At 39.7% G+C, this 21,635-nt stretch overlaps 1 protein-coding gene across 1 annotated transcript in view; it reads right to left on the bottom strand.

Moving 5' to 3' along the window:
- Nucleotides 1–21,635, bottom strand: part of GALNT12 (polypeptide N-acetylgalactosaminyltransferase 12) — a 46,958-nt gene that overhangs the window by 22,971 nt on the left and 2,352 nt on the right. The window contains exons 3-6 of the mRNA XM_014938437.1: nt 9,246–9,415; nt 8,314–8,503; nt 4,926–5,111; nt 2,562–2,679 (exon numbers count right to left, since the gene is read on the bottom strand). Coding sequence (XP_014793923.1) covers nt 2,562–2,679; nt 4,926–5,111; nt 8,314–8,503; nt 9,246–9,415 — 664 coding nt within the window. The remainder of the gene's footprint in view (nt 1–2,561; nt 2,680–4,925; nt 5,112–8,313; nt 8,504–9,245; nt 9,416–21,635) is intronic.

The raw sequence follows: 21,635 nt of genomic DNA, 5'->3' as shown, positions 1-21,635 counted from the left end.
AGCAAGGAAAAGAGAGAGAAAGCAAGGAATTCACTAGAGAAACCGAAGTTGACTACGAAATGTTAAACAAGTGACTCTGGAGAACTTTCTCCCCTAAAACTATTTGCACGCCCTTTAATGGGGAAGTACATTAGATTTCTTCTATATTTTGCATGCTCACATGCCTGAAAATATGTTTGTTTACTAGGTCTGGCTAGCTTGTAGCTCATTACAAAACTGTACTTTTTTCCTTCAGCACAAAAAGAAAACAAGGTGATGTTCATTTTTACTTTCGCTTTCACCTTGATGTATGCAGACTCTCGATATTTTTTCTTTTCAGAAACAGATGGTGGTGTTATGAAAAGCTACAGTAAGAGTACAGACCTCGCCTTGGGATCCTCATCCCTGCCAGGGTCTTTGGACAACTGACCGATGGGTCAATGAACACGGAATAAGAAAAGCTATATAAGCTCTACCACCTCCATTCTATCATTTTAGGTCTCCCTGGAAGAAATAAAAAAAAATTTAAAAAGGATGCTACCTCCTGAACAAAGACAAACTGCAGAAAATACTCTGTTCCTGCCCCTCTCTCTGTTCCATTCTTGCTTGTGACTGAGCCCCCCTGTGCAGGGGTCCTGCCTGGTCTGCTGGGAGCTGGGTGGGGGCACGGACCTCCGCATCTGCATGAACCCATCCTGGCTGCTCCCACTGCGAGACAGATTTCCAGATCCAGACAGAAAAGAGAAGACACCAGGCAACTGGAGACGTATCATCCAGGCCCAAGTGCAATGAAATTTCTAAATGAAGAAAGGACTTAGTGGTAAACAGTTTTTTCTTTTTGCACATATGTAGTTTTCTCTTGTGCCATGACAGTGGGTTGAAGAACAGACTACAGGTGTATCAAGCAGTGGTCCCCAGAAACAAACTTACATTGCAGTGCCAATAGCAGAACCAAGAGCAGAGGGGGAAGTGCCTCCAGATTCCCCTCCCTCCATGCACAGGAGGTGGAAGATGAAAGGGCATGTTTTCCATCCCTCAGAAAAAGGAGTTTCAATGCCCATTAATGCCCATGAAGTTAAATTTTATCCAGCCAAATAGCATTAAGCAATTTGAAATCAAGGCACATTGACTTGATCCTGCATTCAGCACGCAGCCTCTCTCTCTCTTAGTCATCGTGCTTTTAGCTGAAGCTTTGTCCTTGTTGCACCTCTCAAAACTGTAGAGAATTTCTTCCGTTTAGAATAATCGAAGTATGAGAAAGAGGAGGCTTGAGGACAAGTCCTTTCATGTCATCAGGAGAAGGTAGTGTTTTCACAGATGAGAAGAACAATGAATTAGTTTTCAGTGTTTTTTAGTACTCCTGCTCTTAATTTTCAGGTCTGGCAAGTCTGGAAGCCACAGGGACAACAGAATTAACGCTGATTTATCCCTCTTGACCTTGTTCAGCACCATGGGCAGCCAGAAGAACATAGTTAGGCAACATCATAGCGCTCTGCTCTCTTTCATAAAAACCCTCACCGCAGGAAGCACAAGTACAAGGGCTTGAAATCAAATAGAGAAAAACACGTTGTGCACAATTTTGATCCAAATGCCCAGATCCTACCAGCAATCTGCACTAGTAAAATTAACACACACTGGCATATTCGCTGGCCATTGCACGGTCCATCCTGCAAAACCTTTGGCCTCCCAGAAGGGAGCAGTTCAATCCACATACAGAAATAAAACACACTTAATGATGAGCAAAAAACCCAAAGGAAATTCAGGATACTAAGCTGTGAACTCCCTGCAAGCCAAAGATGTTCCTGCAGCCTCCATCTTACACCACCACTGGATTGTTTCAGCAAGCTAAGGATGATACACGGCAAACCACAGGCAGCCAGTGCCCAGTGGGGATCAGCAGCAGCAGAGGTTACAGCAGAGTTGAGGAGGACAAGACTGTTTTGCTCGTCAGTCTAGACTGCTTTGTATCTCCTCTCTCTTCCTCTACCATAAATCCTCTTCATTCCAGTTATCTATCTGCTATCTATACCTGAGCACTGGTCCAGCCCTCCTCCGCTGGGGTACAGCTCTACAGTTCCTGGAGATTTTCCCCATCACCTTTTATAACCTTTGCACAAACTTTTCCTGAAGTGAAACAGAATAAAGGCTTAAAGAAGTGGTGCAGGGGCTGGCTTGTCCCACCCCACTCATAACTGCCACCAGCTGCCTCCTGCTCACTCCATCAACTGCGGCGAGGGCTTCAGTCACATTAGAGAATTAGAAATGTTCCTTTCCAACAATCCTCTTCAAGGCACAGAACGTAAACTTCACCCGCTAATATCACACCATTACTTACATTTTATACTGGCATTTAAAACAAAGACATGTTTTTAAAAATTGTTTTAAAATTGATACTCGGAAGGAAAATCCAGCTATAACAAAGTGTGAAAACAAAGAAAGGAGATTCATATAAATCCCAAAATATTTTCTTCTTAATACTTGCTTACACTACAGCTCTCTCATTAAGTAAAAGGACACGAAGAAAGAAATAAGACACTTATTTTTATTCTCAGGAAAAAAAGAAATTTAATTGAGCCACTTACCCTAAATGAGAATTCAAGGTTTTCTCCTCCCCAGACTTCCATTCCTGTGTCATATGAACCAAGATAATCAAAATACTTCTTGCTCACAGAAAATAAGCCACCTGCCATGGTTGGAGACCTACGAAAGAGAATAGTAACTCTCAATTGAAAAAAAAAACAAAACAAAAAATATAAATTAAAAAACCAATGCAACAGAAAAAAATACAGTATATTTTTATTTTCAATTATCTCAGCCATTTCTGAATACAAAGTAACAATCAGCCATTAATCGGTTATCACCAGGCTATTTAAATTTAATTTTGTAGTAAAAAGTCATATCTGAAACAAGCTCCAGAATGTACTAAAATAAAAATAACAATGAAATCAGAGGAGATAAACATTATGTTAATACAAATTTTTGCAATCACAGTGTCTTTGTGAGCAACAAAAAATGACTAGTCTCTTACCTTCACATAGCAGAACAAAAGCTTTTATGGCAGAATTATATTAGCCAGCTCTGAAATTCTAAGTGCAGTGTCCTCATATGTTTTACTTAAGTAATAAGTAAACAAATATTTGTGCTTCAGTAATTAATAACATTCCTGATCCCATTAACATCAAGTAGAAAAACTCTCAGACATCAATTGAGCAGAATTAGTAAATATAGCCCCTAAAGAGACTTTTTGCTTTCTAAGAAGATCTGACCTTCTGGTTTTTTTAAATTTTTTTTACTGTGTTTGGGGAAAAAAAAATAAAAATGGGGGATCAAGACCAGATCCCTACTTCCAGTAGGGTAGTGTATGCACATATACATCAACTTGTATTTCTTCAATATTGTTCTCGTTGTTTACAGTCTTGGAAAATGACCCTCTTTAAAGTGCCAAGCATATAAAGCTGGCTGGAACTAAATTCAGCTGACACTTTATGAATTATACTAAATTGCTGTTGAGGTAAATATTAACAAATGCTAGGTGCAGTGATCAGTTACTCTTAATCTGTCAAAACAAATTTTATCAGCCACCTTTTTGAAGCAACACTGCCTTACACTGTTGTATGTTGTTTCAAAGAAAGGAATGAGATGAAGTGAGACAGAAGGGAAAAAAACCAACTCCATAAGCAGACAAGCTCTTCTGTCTCACTCCAGATCTCGTCTTTCCAAACACAGCTGTCAGTGACACCACTCCCAGCACTGCTGCTTTCTCCAGACACTTGCTGAGCTCCGTGTCCTCAGGCTACTGTGAAGTTTTATCCCCCATCGTTTTCCCCTTGGCATGCCAAAGACAATTCTTGTCATGGAGAAGAAAAGCATCATATTTAAACTTAAGGCTTTAAAAACATTTACTCCATTGTGAAACTTTTTTTAAGGAGGATGTGGATGTATATATGCTGAGAAGGACTAAATTACTGCCTCACTTTTCCCATTTAAAAGAAAAGAAAAGAAAAAAAAAGTTCTCTCAGTTGAGGATAAGTTCATTAATTTTTGTGAAGTACTGGGTAATATTATCAGGATAAGGGGCCCAGAAAAGACCGAGAAAAATTCATCATTCTGTATTTGTTGTAGTCCATAAGATAACACATTATAAATAAAAGCAAGGATTTATAAAATCATGATGTTAAAAATGCCCCATAGTTGCTTCATTTCTTACAATACACTGCTGAAATATACTAACTTCCAAAGCTAAACATAGCAGACGCTCGACTATCAGGATTTTGCCTACAGTGTCCATTTTCCAGATGTACTTTTTGTACTCTTACCTTACCTCTCCTAAAAATACAGCATGGAGTAATACCAACCGACCGCAAGTCATCTTAAAATAAAAAAAAAACCTCAAACCCACAAAGACGACTTCCGCACGAGCTCCTGTGAGTTAGCCCTTGACAGAAACTCTGGTGGGTAGAGCTGTATCATTTCCTCCCAATGAAGAGCCAGCAAACTGATTCACCACTGAAAACGTCACAAGGAGCCACCACTATTGCTACAGCACAGATGGAGTCTTCAAAACTGCTTTTGCCTTCTTACTGATTGATGTTTTTTTTCCCCTCTATTTGCTTTTCGCAGAGGCCATCCTTCAGTATCAGTTATCAGTTACAACCCTTCTATGTGCTGACAAGTGACTATAAGAGTTTGCCTGCAAGAGTCAAGAAACTGCTTGTGCAATAAGGATTCCATACGGAAGATTACACAGGAATTTTAGCTTTTAGAGCAATATTTTTCGAGGATCACAGTGCACAGGAGCTCTTTTGGAAAAAAGGGGAACTAAAAAAAAAATACACAATTTTTAGTAATATGCTCATTTCCCAAATATTTTTCAGACCCTGGCATTTCCAAGTGAAATCAAAAACACCTGTAACATTCGGAGTTTTATAAGATGTGTAAAAATTAACCTGATCACATCTGTCTTGGACTTCCTCCGGTTTTGTTCTCTTTCAGGAATAGTATGCCAAGTGAAGACCAGCCTCCAGTCAAATCCACCAATCTGTGGCTCACCAGCATTTCCCAAGTACTCAAATGTATTCCAGTCAATAACATCAATAACGGGGCAGACGACAGCTGTTTCTTCTTCTGCAATCCTAATATGTTTTTAAAAGAAAAGGAGACTTCCATTAGAAACTTCTCTCAAAAACTAGAGCTGTCAAGAACAGATACAAAACATGAAGTTTTGCTCCTTTTCAATTCATGCTGCAATACAAGGAAAATGACGGCTACAAGAATAACCACTGATTTATTGCTAGGGAGGCATCAGGAGGATGCATCAGGATGGACTCAATTGTAGGCACCTGGTAAGCATCAATCTTCCTCGACAGTGGAAGCAAGGTATGGCAGATGGCCCAAGATAACACACGGGCTTGGATGCCACTGCCAGCACCACATTCTCAACAAAAATGTGTATTTTGTTTTGTACAGGTAACTGTCTTTAAGATATCAAGAGAGCAGAATGAATGTATAGTTCTGCAAAGACAAATAATAAATTAGCTAGCCTCTTGGCCCTTAAAGTCATGGTTGTTCTTGCAACTGTGATCATCTGTGAAAAGTTATACTGAGCACTACAACAGTAACTCAAAAAGCAGCCACGAGCTTAAAGAAAACAACCATGCAACATGGGAATTAGATCTCCACCAGTGAAACCTACGTGAAGAAGGCCTCCAGAAACCCTAGAAACACAGGAGATAAAAAGGATAAACAAGGTAGTACAGCAGAATGACATACCTATCAGCAAGGCTGATCTAAAGACAGTTAAGATCTTAATCACTCTAAGAATGTATCAGAGCTTACAACATTTCTTGCAGGTCTACCTCTGCAAGGATATAAACCCCTTCCTCCTATTTCTCAATACCGTGCAGGGTTTTCTGGATTCCTTTCCACGAGCATTTGCCTTTATAAAAGGCAGTGGGATCCTTTGCCTTCACCTCAACTTCTGCAAAGGTCTCTTTCAGTAATAGGAGAGATCAACTTCAAGTGTGCAAACTTAAGCTAAAGTGCTTCTCCTTAATCACTCCATAGCAATCTGCTCTACACTGGTCCTAGACATCTCCCCTTAGTTCAGTGAAACCAAGTGACTTTTTTGACTTTAAGATCCTGGTACTTCTTTTAGTCCTGCATCCTCCAATCTGCATATTCCAGAGAAGGAAAACCGAACATGTTACATTGCCAATCAAGGAAGAGATGTGATGTATCTATCATTTGAGGGGAGCTGGTTCCTCATGGGATTGTTAAACTTAAAACCTGCAGGTTGACCAAGGGGCTCTGGCTCTAAAATTAGAGCAACTCCTGGTGGTTAAATGCAACAGAACAGCAACATTTCCAAAGAAGTATTGACCAAGCTGAGAAAGACTTCCTTAAGTATGAAATGGTCTCTTGTTGCTGGAGGGAAGATGCGACACAGCTGTTTTCTTTTTTATGATCTCCCATTGAAATCCCGTTTGGTTGGGCTTATACAAATATTGCTATCTCCTGTCTCACTTGCATAAAGCTTATGTACAAAGCAATGAGAATCATACGTACACAGAGGAATAAAAATCCCAATAAAATGTAAAAATGCTTTGTTGCTCCTATAAAGGAAAAGGACTAAAAATCAGGTAGCTGGCATGTGATTTCAGTTATGAAATTAATCATGTAAGTGAAAAGCCATCACCTTTTCCATAAGTTAATTCTTAACTAGATGGTACAATGCACAGGCAGCTTACAAATACAACTTTGTTTGCATTGTAAAATGCTAACACTGTTGTATTGCTCCCATATGTTTGAGTCACACACAGCGAGCAGACATCCCCTTAGACATGAGGTCTGCATCTGCAACAAGAAGAGCAAAAATTCCAAGACACATCTAGAGCTAACTTTTTACAGAAGTGATTTATTACACTTAAAATTATCCCAATCCTTACTCAAGATTGCCATCTAGTGGTTTGCTGAAGAAGTGAAGAAATTACAGCATCCTCTCCACAGTTACGTACTGTTCCTTCAGAGGACAGTTATCAAAACTAAGCTTGTTCTTTGTTTTTTATGCTTTTTCCTTTCTTCACATAATCTATACTGTTCATATTTAACCGGAATATAGTCGGTGTGAAACTTAGAAATGGGTTAAATATGACAACTTTAAGGAAAGAAAAATTAAAATATTATTCCAGATACATTTTCAAATGGACATGGGGAGTTTGAGAACACAAGTTCCACCAGGAATCAGGAACACTTGCACACCTCAAGATAGCATGTGCTCTCCAGTTTGCATAGGGCTGTTTTTTCTGGTCTTTCTCTGAAGTCTACAGTACCTGGTGGGAATCTTCCTAGGATGCAAATCAAACCACTGACCTTGAGGAAAAGATATTTTTCTTTAAATTATGTTTTAAAGAGAGCTGGTTTTCTATATACAATATCTAGGAGGTCTGATTCAGGTACTGTATCTATCAATACTTGCTAATGGCATCCAAGGAGATAAAGATATAAGCTGTTGGTAAGAGAGGCAAAAGCAATACACCCTCGTGCACGGGATGTGGGGGCGGCAGGGTGCTACAGTAAGATGTACCAGCGGCTGAACCAACAGTCAGAAAAGTGCATATATGGCTGCTGACTACATACATGTAGGTGAGGCTTCAAGAATATAATTAATATTCTAAGTTGTAATAGAGAGTATTTGGGGAGTTTGTGGTTTTTTGTTGGTTTTTGTTTGTTTGTTTTTCAGTTTTGAGGTTTTTTAATTAATGGAAGTTTTCTAACTGCTCCATAAGCCTGCAGCAGAGTCGAAAAACTACATAGCTGAGGTACAGTGTCCCAGGAGAGATGGTGTCCAAATAAAAGTCAGTGCTGACAAAACATTACCTCCTCCCTATTCTACCCTGTGATGCTTTATATCAGGACCAGTTTGGAAAGGTGGATTTGCTCAGCACTAGGAAGACAGAATTTATTGACTTCTATTCTAATCTGCTTATGCGCACATTGCCTTGCAATAGAGGATGTCTCAGGGCATGCTTCTTTCTAGACCTTCTTCTCACCAACCACCCAGGCTGACAGAAGGTACGAAACCACTTTTCCAAGGTAGTTTCAAAGCTGGGGGAGGATTCCTCTTCCTGAAAAGAAAACAAAAAATCCACATCCTGATCTTCCAACACTTCCATTCACTACCCCAGTTCCAGGAGACAAACCCTCGGCAGCGCCTGAGGGACCAGGCTGCAGTAACCTTTGGTAAACGTCTGCAAGGAGTCATTTTTCCACTGCAGAAGCGTGCCAAACTGTCTCTTCTGCAACGGGAGAGAAAACCAGCCCAGAGCATAACCTCACCTTGCCAGCAGTGGCTCCAGCCAGCCCTCATGGCATTCGCAGTGGCAGTCCAGGAAGGTGAGGATGTCCCCTTTGGCCACAGACGCCCCCAGCAGCCGGGCTCGAACCAGCCCCTCTCGCTTGTTCGCACGGATAAGACGCACCTTGCGTAAGCCAGCCACGTAGTTTTCCAAAGCCTCCTTTAAATGTTCTGTAACAAAACAAAACAAAAAAAAAAAAAAAAAAGGAAAAATATAGTTCTGGAATGATTGGTTTACATCATGCTACAGAAAGCTCTTTTTTTCAGCAGGGTATTACTTAAAGCATTACCTTAAAGATATAATTTTGAATTCTTATTCTGCTATACTGTCCATGCTACTAAAGGACAAGGAAAAAGCGCAGAACTTGGATGGACACAAATTATGGTTACTTTTAACAAACTGAATGCTTCATACTTGCCTCTAATTCATTTCCAAATTGTTAAATGAGTCTCAAACATTACACAAAACTTCTTCCATGTAAAAGTTTTATTCTTAACAAAATTCATGTCTGGTGGAAAAAGCCAGCACTGTTTTGTATCCCATAATTCAAATGGAAACAGATAACCAGGTAACTCCATACTGTACCTTACACCAGGGAAAGCCTGGAGCAATCAAAACTTGCTCAAAGTAGGGAATCTGAAATGCTCCAACCTTAGTTATCCAGACCATAGTTAACTATATATGGAAGTACTCATGTTACAACACAGCAAATGTGTTTCCCCGTTTTAAACTAAATTTGGTCCAGAACTCAGTTTACACTGGCACACTACAAAAAACCCCACGTTCTCCAATTAGGTGCTTATGTCATACAATTTTATGGTATATTACCCAAGCAGCATATCTTTTCCTCCTGTGCCTGACTGACCTAAAACCCCACCAACAATCAGCATCATTTAGAATTATTCTTCCTACCTTTGTCACTGTAATCATCTACAAGGATGATTTCTTCCAAAAGTATATCTGGAGATGTCTCAAGAACACTATGAACAGTTCGCAGAAGCGTTGACCAAGCCTCATTATAAAAAGCTATCACAACAGAGGTCTTCGGCAGGCTGTAATAATCATACTTTTCCTCTCTGCATCTGTAAAGGAGAGGATTATATTTAGTACAAGTGCAAAAGCATTTGTTAATTTTCAGAAAACTATTCTCAAATGAAGAGTTCACATGCTACTTACTAACTGTAAACAAGAATAATAAAGCATCTTAAAAGAACTGTGTGTACACAGAAAAGTCATACAAACACTTTCAGGAAGCTGGTATTTCAGAAGTCCCATGTCCACAACATTATGACTATAAACATTTTTTTGAGGTTGTAGAATTTTAAAGAAAAATGATAGGAGATATTCTAGGCTGATGTACGTGCAGTAGCTGTCTGCACAAAATTATGCCAAGTAGAAGAACAAGCAATGGTCAAAACATGCCCCAGATTAAAGAAGAAAGAAAAAAAAAAAGGAAATATGAAACCCAAGTGTGGTAAAAACAGTAGCATAAATTTCTGATAACTTGTGCTTTGGAAAATAAAACAAGTGCTAGACAGTAAAAAGATAACTGCGAAGGAACAGCAATATATAAAAAGAAAAACAAACAACAACGAAACAGCTACAGAACTGTTCAGTATGTACACTGAGCAGAATTTGGGAAGCCCACAGAACTGCCAAGATATAATAGTGAAATCCACAAAAAACACAGACATACATAGAAATGCATGGTTTTGGCTCTATGGAGAGCCAGAAAGTTTGCAAACCTTTGGATTAAGCTCCAGAATGTATGTGCTATAAATATATATATATGAACTTCCCCAAATGAGTGTAAGGATGCCAAGAAACTTCCAGCTGAGCCAAATGTGTAAATTGTTAAAGACTCCCCCGGTCTGAAAGAATTTTAAAATAATGTCAGTATTTACTGTCATTTCTCCCCTTTTCTTATAGCATTCTGTATGAGCAGTTCTGTGAGAAACCAACAGAAATGGTTTAGAGATCTTTGAATTTTCTTATGCCTCCAGCTTACTGCCTGGCATCACCAGGGCTTGTACGGGGCAGAAGGACATACTTCAGCTTATGTAGACTACTGGATCACACCAGATGATACCAAAGCAGGTAGGACATCCCTCCTATCAAAACAGAACAGCAGCAAGCTCTCCAAAACTACACTGCTGGGAGCTGATGATGGAAACCAGAACTGCTCAACAGAAAACGTGACAGCAGGTGAATTCAGGGGAGCTAAAGTTCTTATGAACACTCAGACAATGATATCAGAAGAAAACTATATTCCTATAGCACATTGAGAATATATTTAGTGATCAATTAATGCTGTTGTTAGCAATAAAAATGACTTCCTCTCGGTTTCTTTAAAGATTAGGCAATATTTTTTAAGATCTGTGGTATAGAAAGAAAAAAAAAGCCTGAATCTGAATATTCCTAAAATTAAAATTCTTACAAAATAAAAAAAAAAGTCTGTAGAGTACTTGAGTAACAAACACCTGAAAATGAGAAGGCAATGAGGAGAAATGACACTTGGGCAGAGGAGGCACACAGAAGAGTGCTTCCCAAACATGAAAGGAATGCTATGCAACAACATCCATTGTGTATGATGTGTATGCATGCATACACACATAAAGATACACATACGTAGATACGCAATACACACACATACTTATACAGTGAAGTACAAAAATGTCCATCCAGACTGTAACTTGTCCTGAGGCAAACAGGAGCATTAACAGAGAACTGCCTCGCCCCATCGGCTGGTGACAGAAGTGATTTATTTTGCCAAATGTTTATGTAGTAACGCACAAAAAAGGAGTGACATTTTAATTAACTTTAAAAAAAAAAAAAAAAAGAGCTGAAAACCTACTGTATGAATCCAATTTTAGGAATACATATTTACTTTAGCCTATTGAAAAACTTATACTCTTAGCACTGCCAGGAAAAAATTCTTCTTCTGTATCACAGTCACTTGCACCAGGTAATTTCAGTTCATTTCTTGATGGAAATGGGATCTTTACCGAACTATTTTAGAAAACCGAATGAAAAAAAGTAGTAAATAGAAAACCTCCAGGAAAGCTTTCTCTGGAAAACATATCTGAAAGAATCACAGAATATTAATGTTGTATCCCATTCTTTGAAAAAGGAAATCCAAGAAGTCTGAAGAAGCTTATAAGCCTAATTATAGATTAAAGACTTCAATGGATTTGCCTGAAAATTACATGCTGGAGACAGGAAACATAATTTGGCGCAGAGCAAGGCAGTCCCCAAACTGTTTGTGATTCACTGTGCGTTGCTGCCTCCTTCGATGAGCACACCCTGCACGGCGGGAAAAGGTCAGCCTCCTACGAGACATACCAGAGTACACGTTTCTTAGGTTTCTGAAGTCAAGAAAAAGGCCAGAACTATAAAGGGTGTTTTATTTACTAGCTCCGTGGTGGAAGGCAGCACGCAAGTGCAGAGAAGCAACTCGCCAAGCAGCAGGGCAGGCTGCTGGCTGGGCTGCCCCAAGCGATGCCCGCATCCCCTGCAGCCCCACATCCCTAGAACAGCCCCGTTGGACAAGGCTCACAACCCGCCAAAGAAAGAAGCCATCTCTCAACACGCACATTGAAATAAGCTTCCAGAGCACAAATGGAAGCTTAGCTTTTTTAGTACGTTAAGTTTATTTTGGGCAGAATTAATCATCACGTCTAGACATACTAAAATTTTGAAATTTTTAAAAAATTAGAGAAAAATAAAGTAATTCAACTTCTATGCAGATTCCATGCTCATCTCAGAAATTATTTCCCAGACATGTATTCCTTACTAGATTACTACAAGAGCTCAGCTGTTGGCAGCGTCAAGTATTGTTGGTGAAATGAAGCACAATTTTCCATATCTTTCTGTTTTGAAAGAAATTTCAAAGAGCTTTGCTCAGTCTTCAAAAATAATCCCACCAGGGAGATTACAAACCTAAAGTGTTCAAACATTGGAAAAATAATAGTGTAAGAAAGTCATTAAAAAAAAATTAAAAATGAATCCCTGAAATGGAAATGCTTAGAAGTGTTGTTGAATAACAATTAAACAGCATGCATATGGATACTAAACACTACCACTGCGCAAGACACACAAGCTTCAAAAAAACCTCGCTACAATTATGAAACCTGACTGAAAGCCTAGTGATCGTAGCTCAGCTTTTCCATTTCCCAACCCCTGTTTACAACAGAACCACCTCAGCAATGCATCTTCTGTATTCACCTTTGCAAACTTCAGGATGTATTTTTATTCTCTGTGTCACCCAAGTATCCAAGCTCCTACTTTCCAAGTGAATCATTTCACTCCTACTTTGGGTTCTTCAGAAAAACAAACCCGTATCAGTTACAATATGTCATTAATATGACAGGGAGGATACAAACTGGTGACAGCAGTTGAAAAATATGTTTCTGCAGATACTGGGAATGTATATTTATAATGCCTATACTGCATGCTGCTTTCGGCTTCTGACTAAGGCACATTTAGTGCCACCCTAAAATGTGTAACACCATTCTTTCCCAACATAGGGGATCATGTTAAGACAAGACTAATGCTAGCCACCTAAAAGCTAGGTGCTAACTTTGAGCTAATCAGCTGAAATCTGCATGTCCGTAAAGACAAATCCAGAAGCGATTCACCTCACTCTCCTTAAGACATTTATCTAGCACAAACAGACTTCTCCCTTGTCTACAGAGGTTTAACTACAGAGCAGATGTTTAACTTTAGCCATAGAAAAGTTAAGTGACAGGAAACTACCTACAGTCCATACTACAAGCTGCCTGATATATCACTTTGAACCTCATTATCATAACTAAATCCAGATGCACTGTCATTTGAAGTCCGACATATTCCTTCACTATTCTCATTATCTTATTCACCCACACGAACTTCAGTATTTATATAGATAATAATTACATATATTAAAAAAACCCAACCTCAACACAAATTTAAGATGTGTTCATGTTGAGTGGGTTCATTTTCTTCATGAAAGCACACGTATTTCTGGTCAAGCTGATTTTGGAAAAAGTTACCAGATAGCAGGATCACTCACTGAGGAAAAATCCATTGCCAGCGCGTGAGAGCAGCCTTTTTGAAGCCAACAAAACAAAGATATGTTTTAAATAGCACTTGGATTTCACTGAAAAACACTGATATATATATAATGGATCATAACCATAATTGGTAATGCAACGCAAACTCTGTCCTCAGCCTTTGTCCTCTGACATCTCCTGTTCCCTGCAGCCCCCTAGAAAACGCACAAGCAGAGTCTCTGTGCACAGCAGAGTTGCAGCCAGAGGGAACGCAGCCGGGGCTGCCCCATCCCACCTCTCCAGGAGCAGCCTGGGACACTGCCCTGCTGCGGCACCAGCCTGCTTCTGCACCTCCTTGGTGTCCCTCAGGAACCCACTGCCACACTGGGTGATGTTCCAAGGATCCTCCTGCTTGATCACTGCGGCTTGACAGGTATAAAACAAGAAACGCCACAACATACAGCTTTAGTTTATCAATTTATAATAAACGTCTACGTTTTAAAAATTCTAATTGTATTCAGCCATGAATCTTGACATTCCCAGACACAAGTGAGAGAGAGAATAATGCTGTGCCTGAGCACACACTCAAAACCAATTTCACTACGTACCATCTTTCCTGGATCTTTCACTCCAGCACCTACTCAAACATCTGCCTCCACAAAGTGCAAACTGAATCAAAGCACATAAAGGGGTACCATCATACACATCCACGTTCCTGTGGGCTTTTGGGTTTATGTTTTTACACTGCACTTGCAAGTCACAGTCTAACCGGGACTATACGGCTGGCAAGTTTCATAATTTAAGTTTGGAATCTACTACACTACAAAAATCTGTTGGCAAGTTTTACAATAGGTTATTTATTAGAAACTAAGGAGACATCAGTCAGGAAATGCCTAAACAAAATTAAATGGGCTATTTTAGAGAACGTTTTTGTCAATTAATGTAATCACTCAATTTATTTCATTGTAAGGAGCTGTTTCTCTCTTAGAGATATGTATCTATACAAGGGGAGAGACAGCATGAATGTGTGCACCCCGGGCACGCTGCCATGGCTTAATTAGGAATGGTTGCTGACATACTTTCATGTAAGACTTCTACCACAACTGCAACAGCAACACGGCAAGGGAAAATACACTTCCAATCTCCAAGTTTTACGTTCTAGATGTCAAGTTACATGTATTTTAAGAAAAAACATGAAATGTTCTGTGAGTTTCAAAGATTTGTTAAGAATACAATTGGTGCAAATTCTTTCACAGTTTCTGAAGGTATACTTCTCTTTTAGAAATCATGTACTGGAACATTTTTAGTGGAAAAAAGGATGTGTTGAAAACCAAGATGTAAAAATTATTCTCAGCAATCCACAAAACGAAAATTTTTCTAGACTACTGAAATCTTTAAGTTTTGAAGTTTCATTTTGAATGCCTGAAAATACAGAAAGTTCAAGATTCTGTAGCTTCTCTCAGGAAGTTCAAAACAGCATATATCACTGCTATATCTGATTTAACCTGATTTATGTGACTAAGATATATGACGTTGCCACATAGACACTATCATGGCATCACAAAGCAAACGTTGTCAGGATCTTGCTTCACGGTGAGTTGCACGCTGTGGGCTAGGAACCAGGCTTACTAGGTTTGTTAATGGTGCGTGGTGGACATGCTGACTCACACCATCACCTTCTTTTCTCTTCCTAATTTCATAGAATCATTGAATAGTTAGAATTGGAAGGGATCTTAAAGATCATCTAGTTCCAACTCCATTGCCATGGGCAGGGACACCTCCCACTAGACCAGGTTGCTCAAAGCCCCATCCAACCTGGCCTTAAACACTTCCAGGGATGGGGCATCCACAGCTTCTCTGGCCAGTCCGTTCCAACGTCTCGCCATCCTCAAAGTAAAGAATTTCTTTCTGATATCTAGCCTAAGTCTACCCTCTTTCAATTTAAAACTGTTATTCCTTTTCCCATCATGACACTACCTGAAGGCCCCCTTTAAGTACTGAAAAAATACTACAAGGTCTCCCTGGAGCCTTCTCTTCTCCAGGCTGAACAACCCCAACTGTCACAGCATGTCTTCACAGAAGAAGGGCTCCAGCCCCTTCATCATCTTTGTGACCCTCCTCTGGACTTGCTCCAACCTTCTTATGTTGGGGGCACCAGAGCTTGAATTTGAAGAGCGTTAGAATGGTGAATTAAACAGCAGATGCCCTTTAGTATGAGGTGTGCTCAAGTGTCCTGTAGGTTGTTAGTGAAAAAGGCAGATCTGGACGAATGGGTGTCTCAGTCCAATTTCACCTCCTCCACTGCCCACCCCATAAACTGCAAAGGCAGCAATGTAATCTCAGGGGTCTGCCAGGCATCTTCACCCAAGAGAAAACATCTCCTCCTCCACCCTCCCAAAGCCATAGCAGAGGACATAGCTGTGGTGGGTCCTCTTCGCCCCCTTTTTCCACTTCTCCCTTCCCTCCTGCTCCCAGCAGCAGCTTTGGGTTCCACAGATCCATCCACGAGCATCTCAAGCTCAGCAGCACGACACAGGTGGCAGTGCTGGTTTCTGAGCCACCCCGAAGAGTTACAGACACCATGTTACCTACTCCAGGTGGAACGTGCTTTTGAACAGTTACTCCTCACCCCTTCTTGGGGGAGAGCAACCTATGGATAAAATCCAGTGTGTGAGCCAAAATCAACACAGCCCTATCACACCAAAACCTGGGATACAGAGGTGTGACCTTTCCAGTGGAATTAAAGGATATGATAAATCAGATTATTCATATCTCCTCCCAACACTACCCAACTTTTCATGCTAATTTATTTTCTCACATAAAACTACCTCAAACAAACTGTCAGTTTTGTCTTTGGGAAAAAAAAAAAAAAAAAAAAAACAAACTTCTTATCTGAGCACAGAAAGCTGCACCCAGTTCTGCACACCTACATGCCCCACGTGTGTTCGGACATTACAGAAAAAGGCGCTGATGTTTACAGAAGGTGTGTCTTAGTAGCAAAGTAGATAGCAGCAAGGTCTGATTAACCTCCAGACTGGCCGAATTATTCGGGGCAAAGCTGGAACATGTAAGCAACACTGGTTAAAGCAATGCTGGCTCACACTTCCCCACCACTCGCTCCCAGTCCAGCAGCCCAGGTAAATGCCCCCTACATTGTGCCTGCTGAAACAAACCTCATTAGGAAAAAGCTCCCCAAGACACAGTTCAATCTACAACACCATGATATGATCAAGTCTTTGAAAACAGAGACTAGCTAGATTTTGAAATGGTTTTCCAGATTGTTTGATGTTTTTAAGAATGATTTTCCCAGTGACAGCAATTTCTCAACAGGACAGACTGCCAAACACTTCTTTTAAATTTCAGATAATAAAGGACAGCACTGGCTGATATAAAAACACTGTGAGAAGCAAGGAAGAAAGCTGAGAAGCCTGAAATAGAAGAAAATACTTGCAAAGAAGATTGAGAAAAAAGAAAGCAAATCTGTTTATGACAGATCAAATTTACATTAAGAAAAAGATGTCTAGAAAGCCCAGCTATGAGGGTAGACTAAATCTATACCCTAAAATCCACAAATTTAAGAAATCCGTAGATCCTCCTAACTCCAAATTGTTAGAAAAAGGCAACAGAAGTTCCTGCCTAGTCCAGATCCTGGATGTGCGGATCAGAAGGCATTTCTGTACTTGTCCATAGGGAAAAAAACAATTTTTATTTTATTTCGCCAGTTTCATTTTTGCCAGTTTCATTTTTGCCAGTTTCATTTTTACTCAAAGGGTTACCCATGTTTGCAATTTTCTTCCAAGGTCATGAGATACACTTAACATTTGCATAGAGCCATGCAATTTCCTACACCTACATTCAGAAACTTACTTTTATGTGAGTAACTTGATATAGGACAAGAAAAAAACCAAAGTAATACAATAACTGAAAGAAGTTACTGTAACCATCACTAATAGTAGGGTGTGGATGCACCTGGTCCTTACAGAAAACTGTGTATAGTAAAAGCACTGTTTAAAGAAAGAAAAAAAAAATAAATTGTGGTTACTATCACTGGGAACTTTATCAGGTTAAAACTGAAATCAACGGAAACCAAGCACTCATCTAGATGTCAGAGGAAGTCGAGGATCTCTACCAGAATCTGTAGAGAAAAACGGTCAAAAAATAATTGTGTGTGCTCTTCTGAAAAACATTTGCAGGTGGCTACTAAACAAAAGCACAACAAGAAAGAAAACTGACACATTTTTACAGAAGATGGGAAACCAAAATAGTAAAATATCCTAAATATTAAAGCACTTGTGGAAGCATTGTTGTATTCTGTACTGTGATAAAATGCAAGCCTGCTTATTTAAGAAAAAACCAAAAACATACAAAAAACCACAAAAAACAATCCTGCAGATTTATTACTCCCTCACTTAACTGTGTGAAGGAGGAAATGTGACGTCCCAGAGACACACTGATTTGCAGGTCTAAAGACTGTTTATAAATACAAGGAATTCTGCCAACTAACAATAAAGTAATGACCCAAAGGTTTAATGTAGTTACCCGTAACCAAATATCCACTCCAGAAAAGCTCAGAAAACAAACGGAACAAAAAAAACCCAACCCCAAACCAGCGACCATAGCGTTATGAAACTACTAAAGCTTGCTCCTACGTAGGAGAGCGCTGTGTCTTTTGGCCTGTGACCAGATGTAAAGCATGGGAATGCCTGCACCAAAGCCAGCCCTGGGCGCAGAGCACGCAACCAGCTGCGCCCTGGGAGGGAAGGGATGCACCCGCAAGGTCTGGCTTCTGCAGATAAGCTCTATGAAGTGCTCACTTCTCCTATAAGCGCTGCAACAACAACAACAATAAGAAGTCACTGAAGTCCTTTCATCTTTAGATAGCAGATGGAAGACAAGCTTCTGGGTGAAGTCCGGCAGTTGCGGTGTGCCGGGAAGGAAACACCCGGCTGCCACGCCATTTCCTGGAACGGGGTCAGGTTGAGACTCCTGGCAGGAGCACCGCGCCCATCAGAAGTAGATGCTGTGATTTTTGGAGTAGAAGAGACACCAAAACCTACTCTCAAGGATTATGCTGGGAGTTTGCCAGCGAGATGCTACCAGGTGGGCAGCCTGCATAATGTGCTGTTTACAACCCAGTAAACAAAACAAAACACGGTAGTAAGTGAGAGTGTAAGAGAATCTGGAAGGCAGAAAAATCTTAGTGCAAGATTGTTACTCTAAACTCAGACAGCCCAAAAAATAAGTAATACTATAGGCATAAATGATAGATATAGAGGAAATTAAATATTTGTGTATATCTATCCACCTATATATACAGTTAAATATGTATACACAGCTACTTAAATATACCCATTAAAACATGCGTGTGTATATATAATACATAGACATAAACAAACTTTCTCTTCAAAATACAGAAAATTATCTAGAACTGAAGAACACATACGTAAAAATTTTTTTATACCTACTAATCATTATGCAGACCGCATTCAAACTTCTGTGGCTACTGAAAATCATTGCCAGGTAAGGAAAGACTTACAAATCCATTTTCTTGCAAGGACACGTGAAATGAAGCCCAAGAGCTTACTCAGTCTTCTACCATGAAAGAGACAACATAAAATGCTGAGTCGGCACAAAAGTGCCTAACCCTGCCTTGTTCCTTTTGTAACAAGAGTCAACCAAAAGAAGGCGGCTGGTGTGATTTTACAAAAACCATCCCTGAACAATGTCCAATGCGCTCCTACTGTGAGAGATACAGGGAAAAAAAAGGAAAAAAAAAAACAACGGTAGAATCAGGAACAATGCTCAAAACCAGTCCTTAATCTAAAAGAAGCCAAGCAGAAAAACTGGAAATGTATTTCTTACACATTGTAATAAACTGTAAAAGGCTAAGAGACCCTATCAGTTGTCTGCCTAACCCTGCAGCCCTGTGAAACGAGCACGCAGCAAGAACCCCAGCCGGCTGGGATGTGGCCGGGCTGTTGTGCAGGGGCAGGGAACAAGGCAGAGCAGCAGCAGCCAAAACACACAGCCCAGAGCCCATCCTGCTGCACTTACAGGGCATCAGCCCCAACACAGCCCTCAGTAAGTCCATGGCCAATGAAGGATGCTTGCTTGCTTTAAACCTGCTAGAATTGTTGCTTCCTGTATGCATATAAACTCAAGAAATAAAGGATAGACCTTGAGAAGACAACCAGGGCCAGCTAGATAATGTTATGATTGGAGGGGTGGGGGTGGAAATTTCACTGTGGCAGTGATGTAGCCTTGGAAAAGGTGCCCAGGGAGGCTGTTGAATCCCCAGTCTTGGAGACTTTCAAAATTTGACAGGACGAGAATGGCCTTTAGCAACACGCTCTAACACTAAAGTTGCCCTGCTACGAGCAAGAGGTTGGACTAGAAACCACAAAGGTTCTTTCCAACCTCTGTCATTCTCTGACCCTATAGCATATTTCACTTATAGCCTTGTACAAACTGTATCACCATTTAGTAATTTCCTTACATTCCTATGCATAATATTTTACCCAAAGTACTTTTTTTAATATATTTTACATATATAATACATTTATTTACTTTGGGTTTATGTATGTTTAAATATATATTTAGGTATACATCTAGGTACATATATATACACATAGATATGGGTACACATATATACAGATACATATATACACATACCTATACATACACACAATTCTAGCCACCAACAAAACTGAAGAGCTTCAGTGTGATGAAACATAGAATTATCAGTCACTGACCTCAAGCACAGACACTTAAAGGAAGCAGGAACTGCCAGTGTTTTGACAGAAAAAGGATCAGTTCTCAGAAAAACCATGTTGCAGTAGTTTGTAATAACAAGAAGGATTACAGGGCTTCTCAATATTTACATTGGCAGGAATGTATTAGTAGGAGAAACACCTGGAGTTGAAGAAACTTTATAATAGAGTAAATAACATCTGTATAGGATCCATAGTCAAATATTGTAAAACAATACATTATTTGGCAGACTAATCTCAAACTATTATTCTCTTCCTGCACGGTACTATCAGACAAAGGTATTAGCAAATTACTATTGCCACATTTCTGGTCTGATAGCAGGCCCAGGATGTACAATATGTAGCAGTGAGAAAAGTCATTTTTGTCATAAATTTCTGACCAAGCAACACGGTGTACCCATAATTTTGCAGACCAGGTTTAAATGCTTATGGTTCAGATATTCAAAATCTTATTAGCAAAATTCTAGTTTTCATTATATTCTGTGATTTTCACAAATTCACACCCGGAGACTGTTTAAGGAACTCATCAAAAGCCTCTGGAAATAACAACACGCTTCCATATTTGGATAATCACAACCTTCAAAGAACTCCAACAGATTTGTGAGACACGTCATCCTTGACAAAAGACAAATTGACTCTTTCTCAATAGACCACGCCTACCTCCCTACTACCAATTATTTTTCTTACCACAGTATCTAAATAATATGCCTGGAAGAGATCCAAGCCTTGCCAGCACACAGTTCTCCTCTGAAACAACACTAAAAATATCCAAAACAGTGTAGATCTTCTGGTCTTCAGGTACCAAAGTTTTTTTCATTGATCACAACTAAAATGTAGCCATTGCATTATTTTTGTGGAGTGCTGAAGTCTAGTTGAAGTCTATCAATGGTACTTATTACCTACCATTGTAGCCTCACCCATCACTCCAACATTCATTAAAGACCATGAGTGGTCAAGCATTACCAACCTTAAAATAAAGAAACCAAATCATATTTTCCTAGACTTGACATTTCAACCTGTACGGCCTCTAATCTTACACTGAAATGGAATAAATTTTCTGTCACTACAGTCTTGGTATACCTTTTCCAGTACTTCCATTTTTTTTAACTTTGATCTCTTACATGGCCTTCCTTCTTAAGAGAGGTACTTAACAACTTCATTGTAAAATTGTATCTAGGAAAGTTTTTTTACATTTGCTGTGTGAGTTGGATAGATGTTCCGTGATGTTTCTGCCATAATTTAGATTTAACTGTGTGGAAACATGTGAAGCACCTGCCAGTAGATACTGCAACGGCACAATACAGCCCCAGCAGGCAATTATCTCGGAGATTATGCCACTGACGCGTTGCAGGCCTTTTGGTTTGGATATGTTTTGTCATTTCAACATCCAAATATTCAAATCCAAAAGTATGTGTCATTGTAGCCAAAATCCATCAGCCCATTTACATTATTTTCATTTCAAGAATCTCCCCCCCCCCCCCCCTCAGTCTCTACCCTTACAC

This window comes from Calidris pugnax, unplaced genomic scaffold (genome assembly GCF_001431845.1).
Source record: "Calidris pugnax isolate Ruff unplaced genomic scaffold, ASM143184v1 scaffold13, whole genome shotgun sequence".
NCBI classification, from domain to species: domain Eukaryota; kingdom Metazoa; phylum Chordata; class Aves; order Charadriiformes; family Scolopacidae; genus Calidris; species Calidris pugnax.
This window is presented reverse-complemented; position numbering and strand designations above follow the sequence as displayed.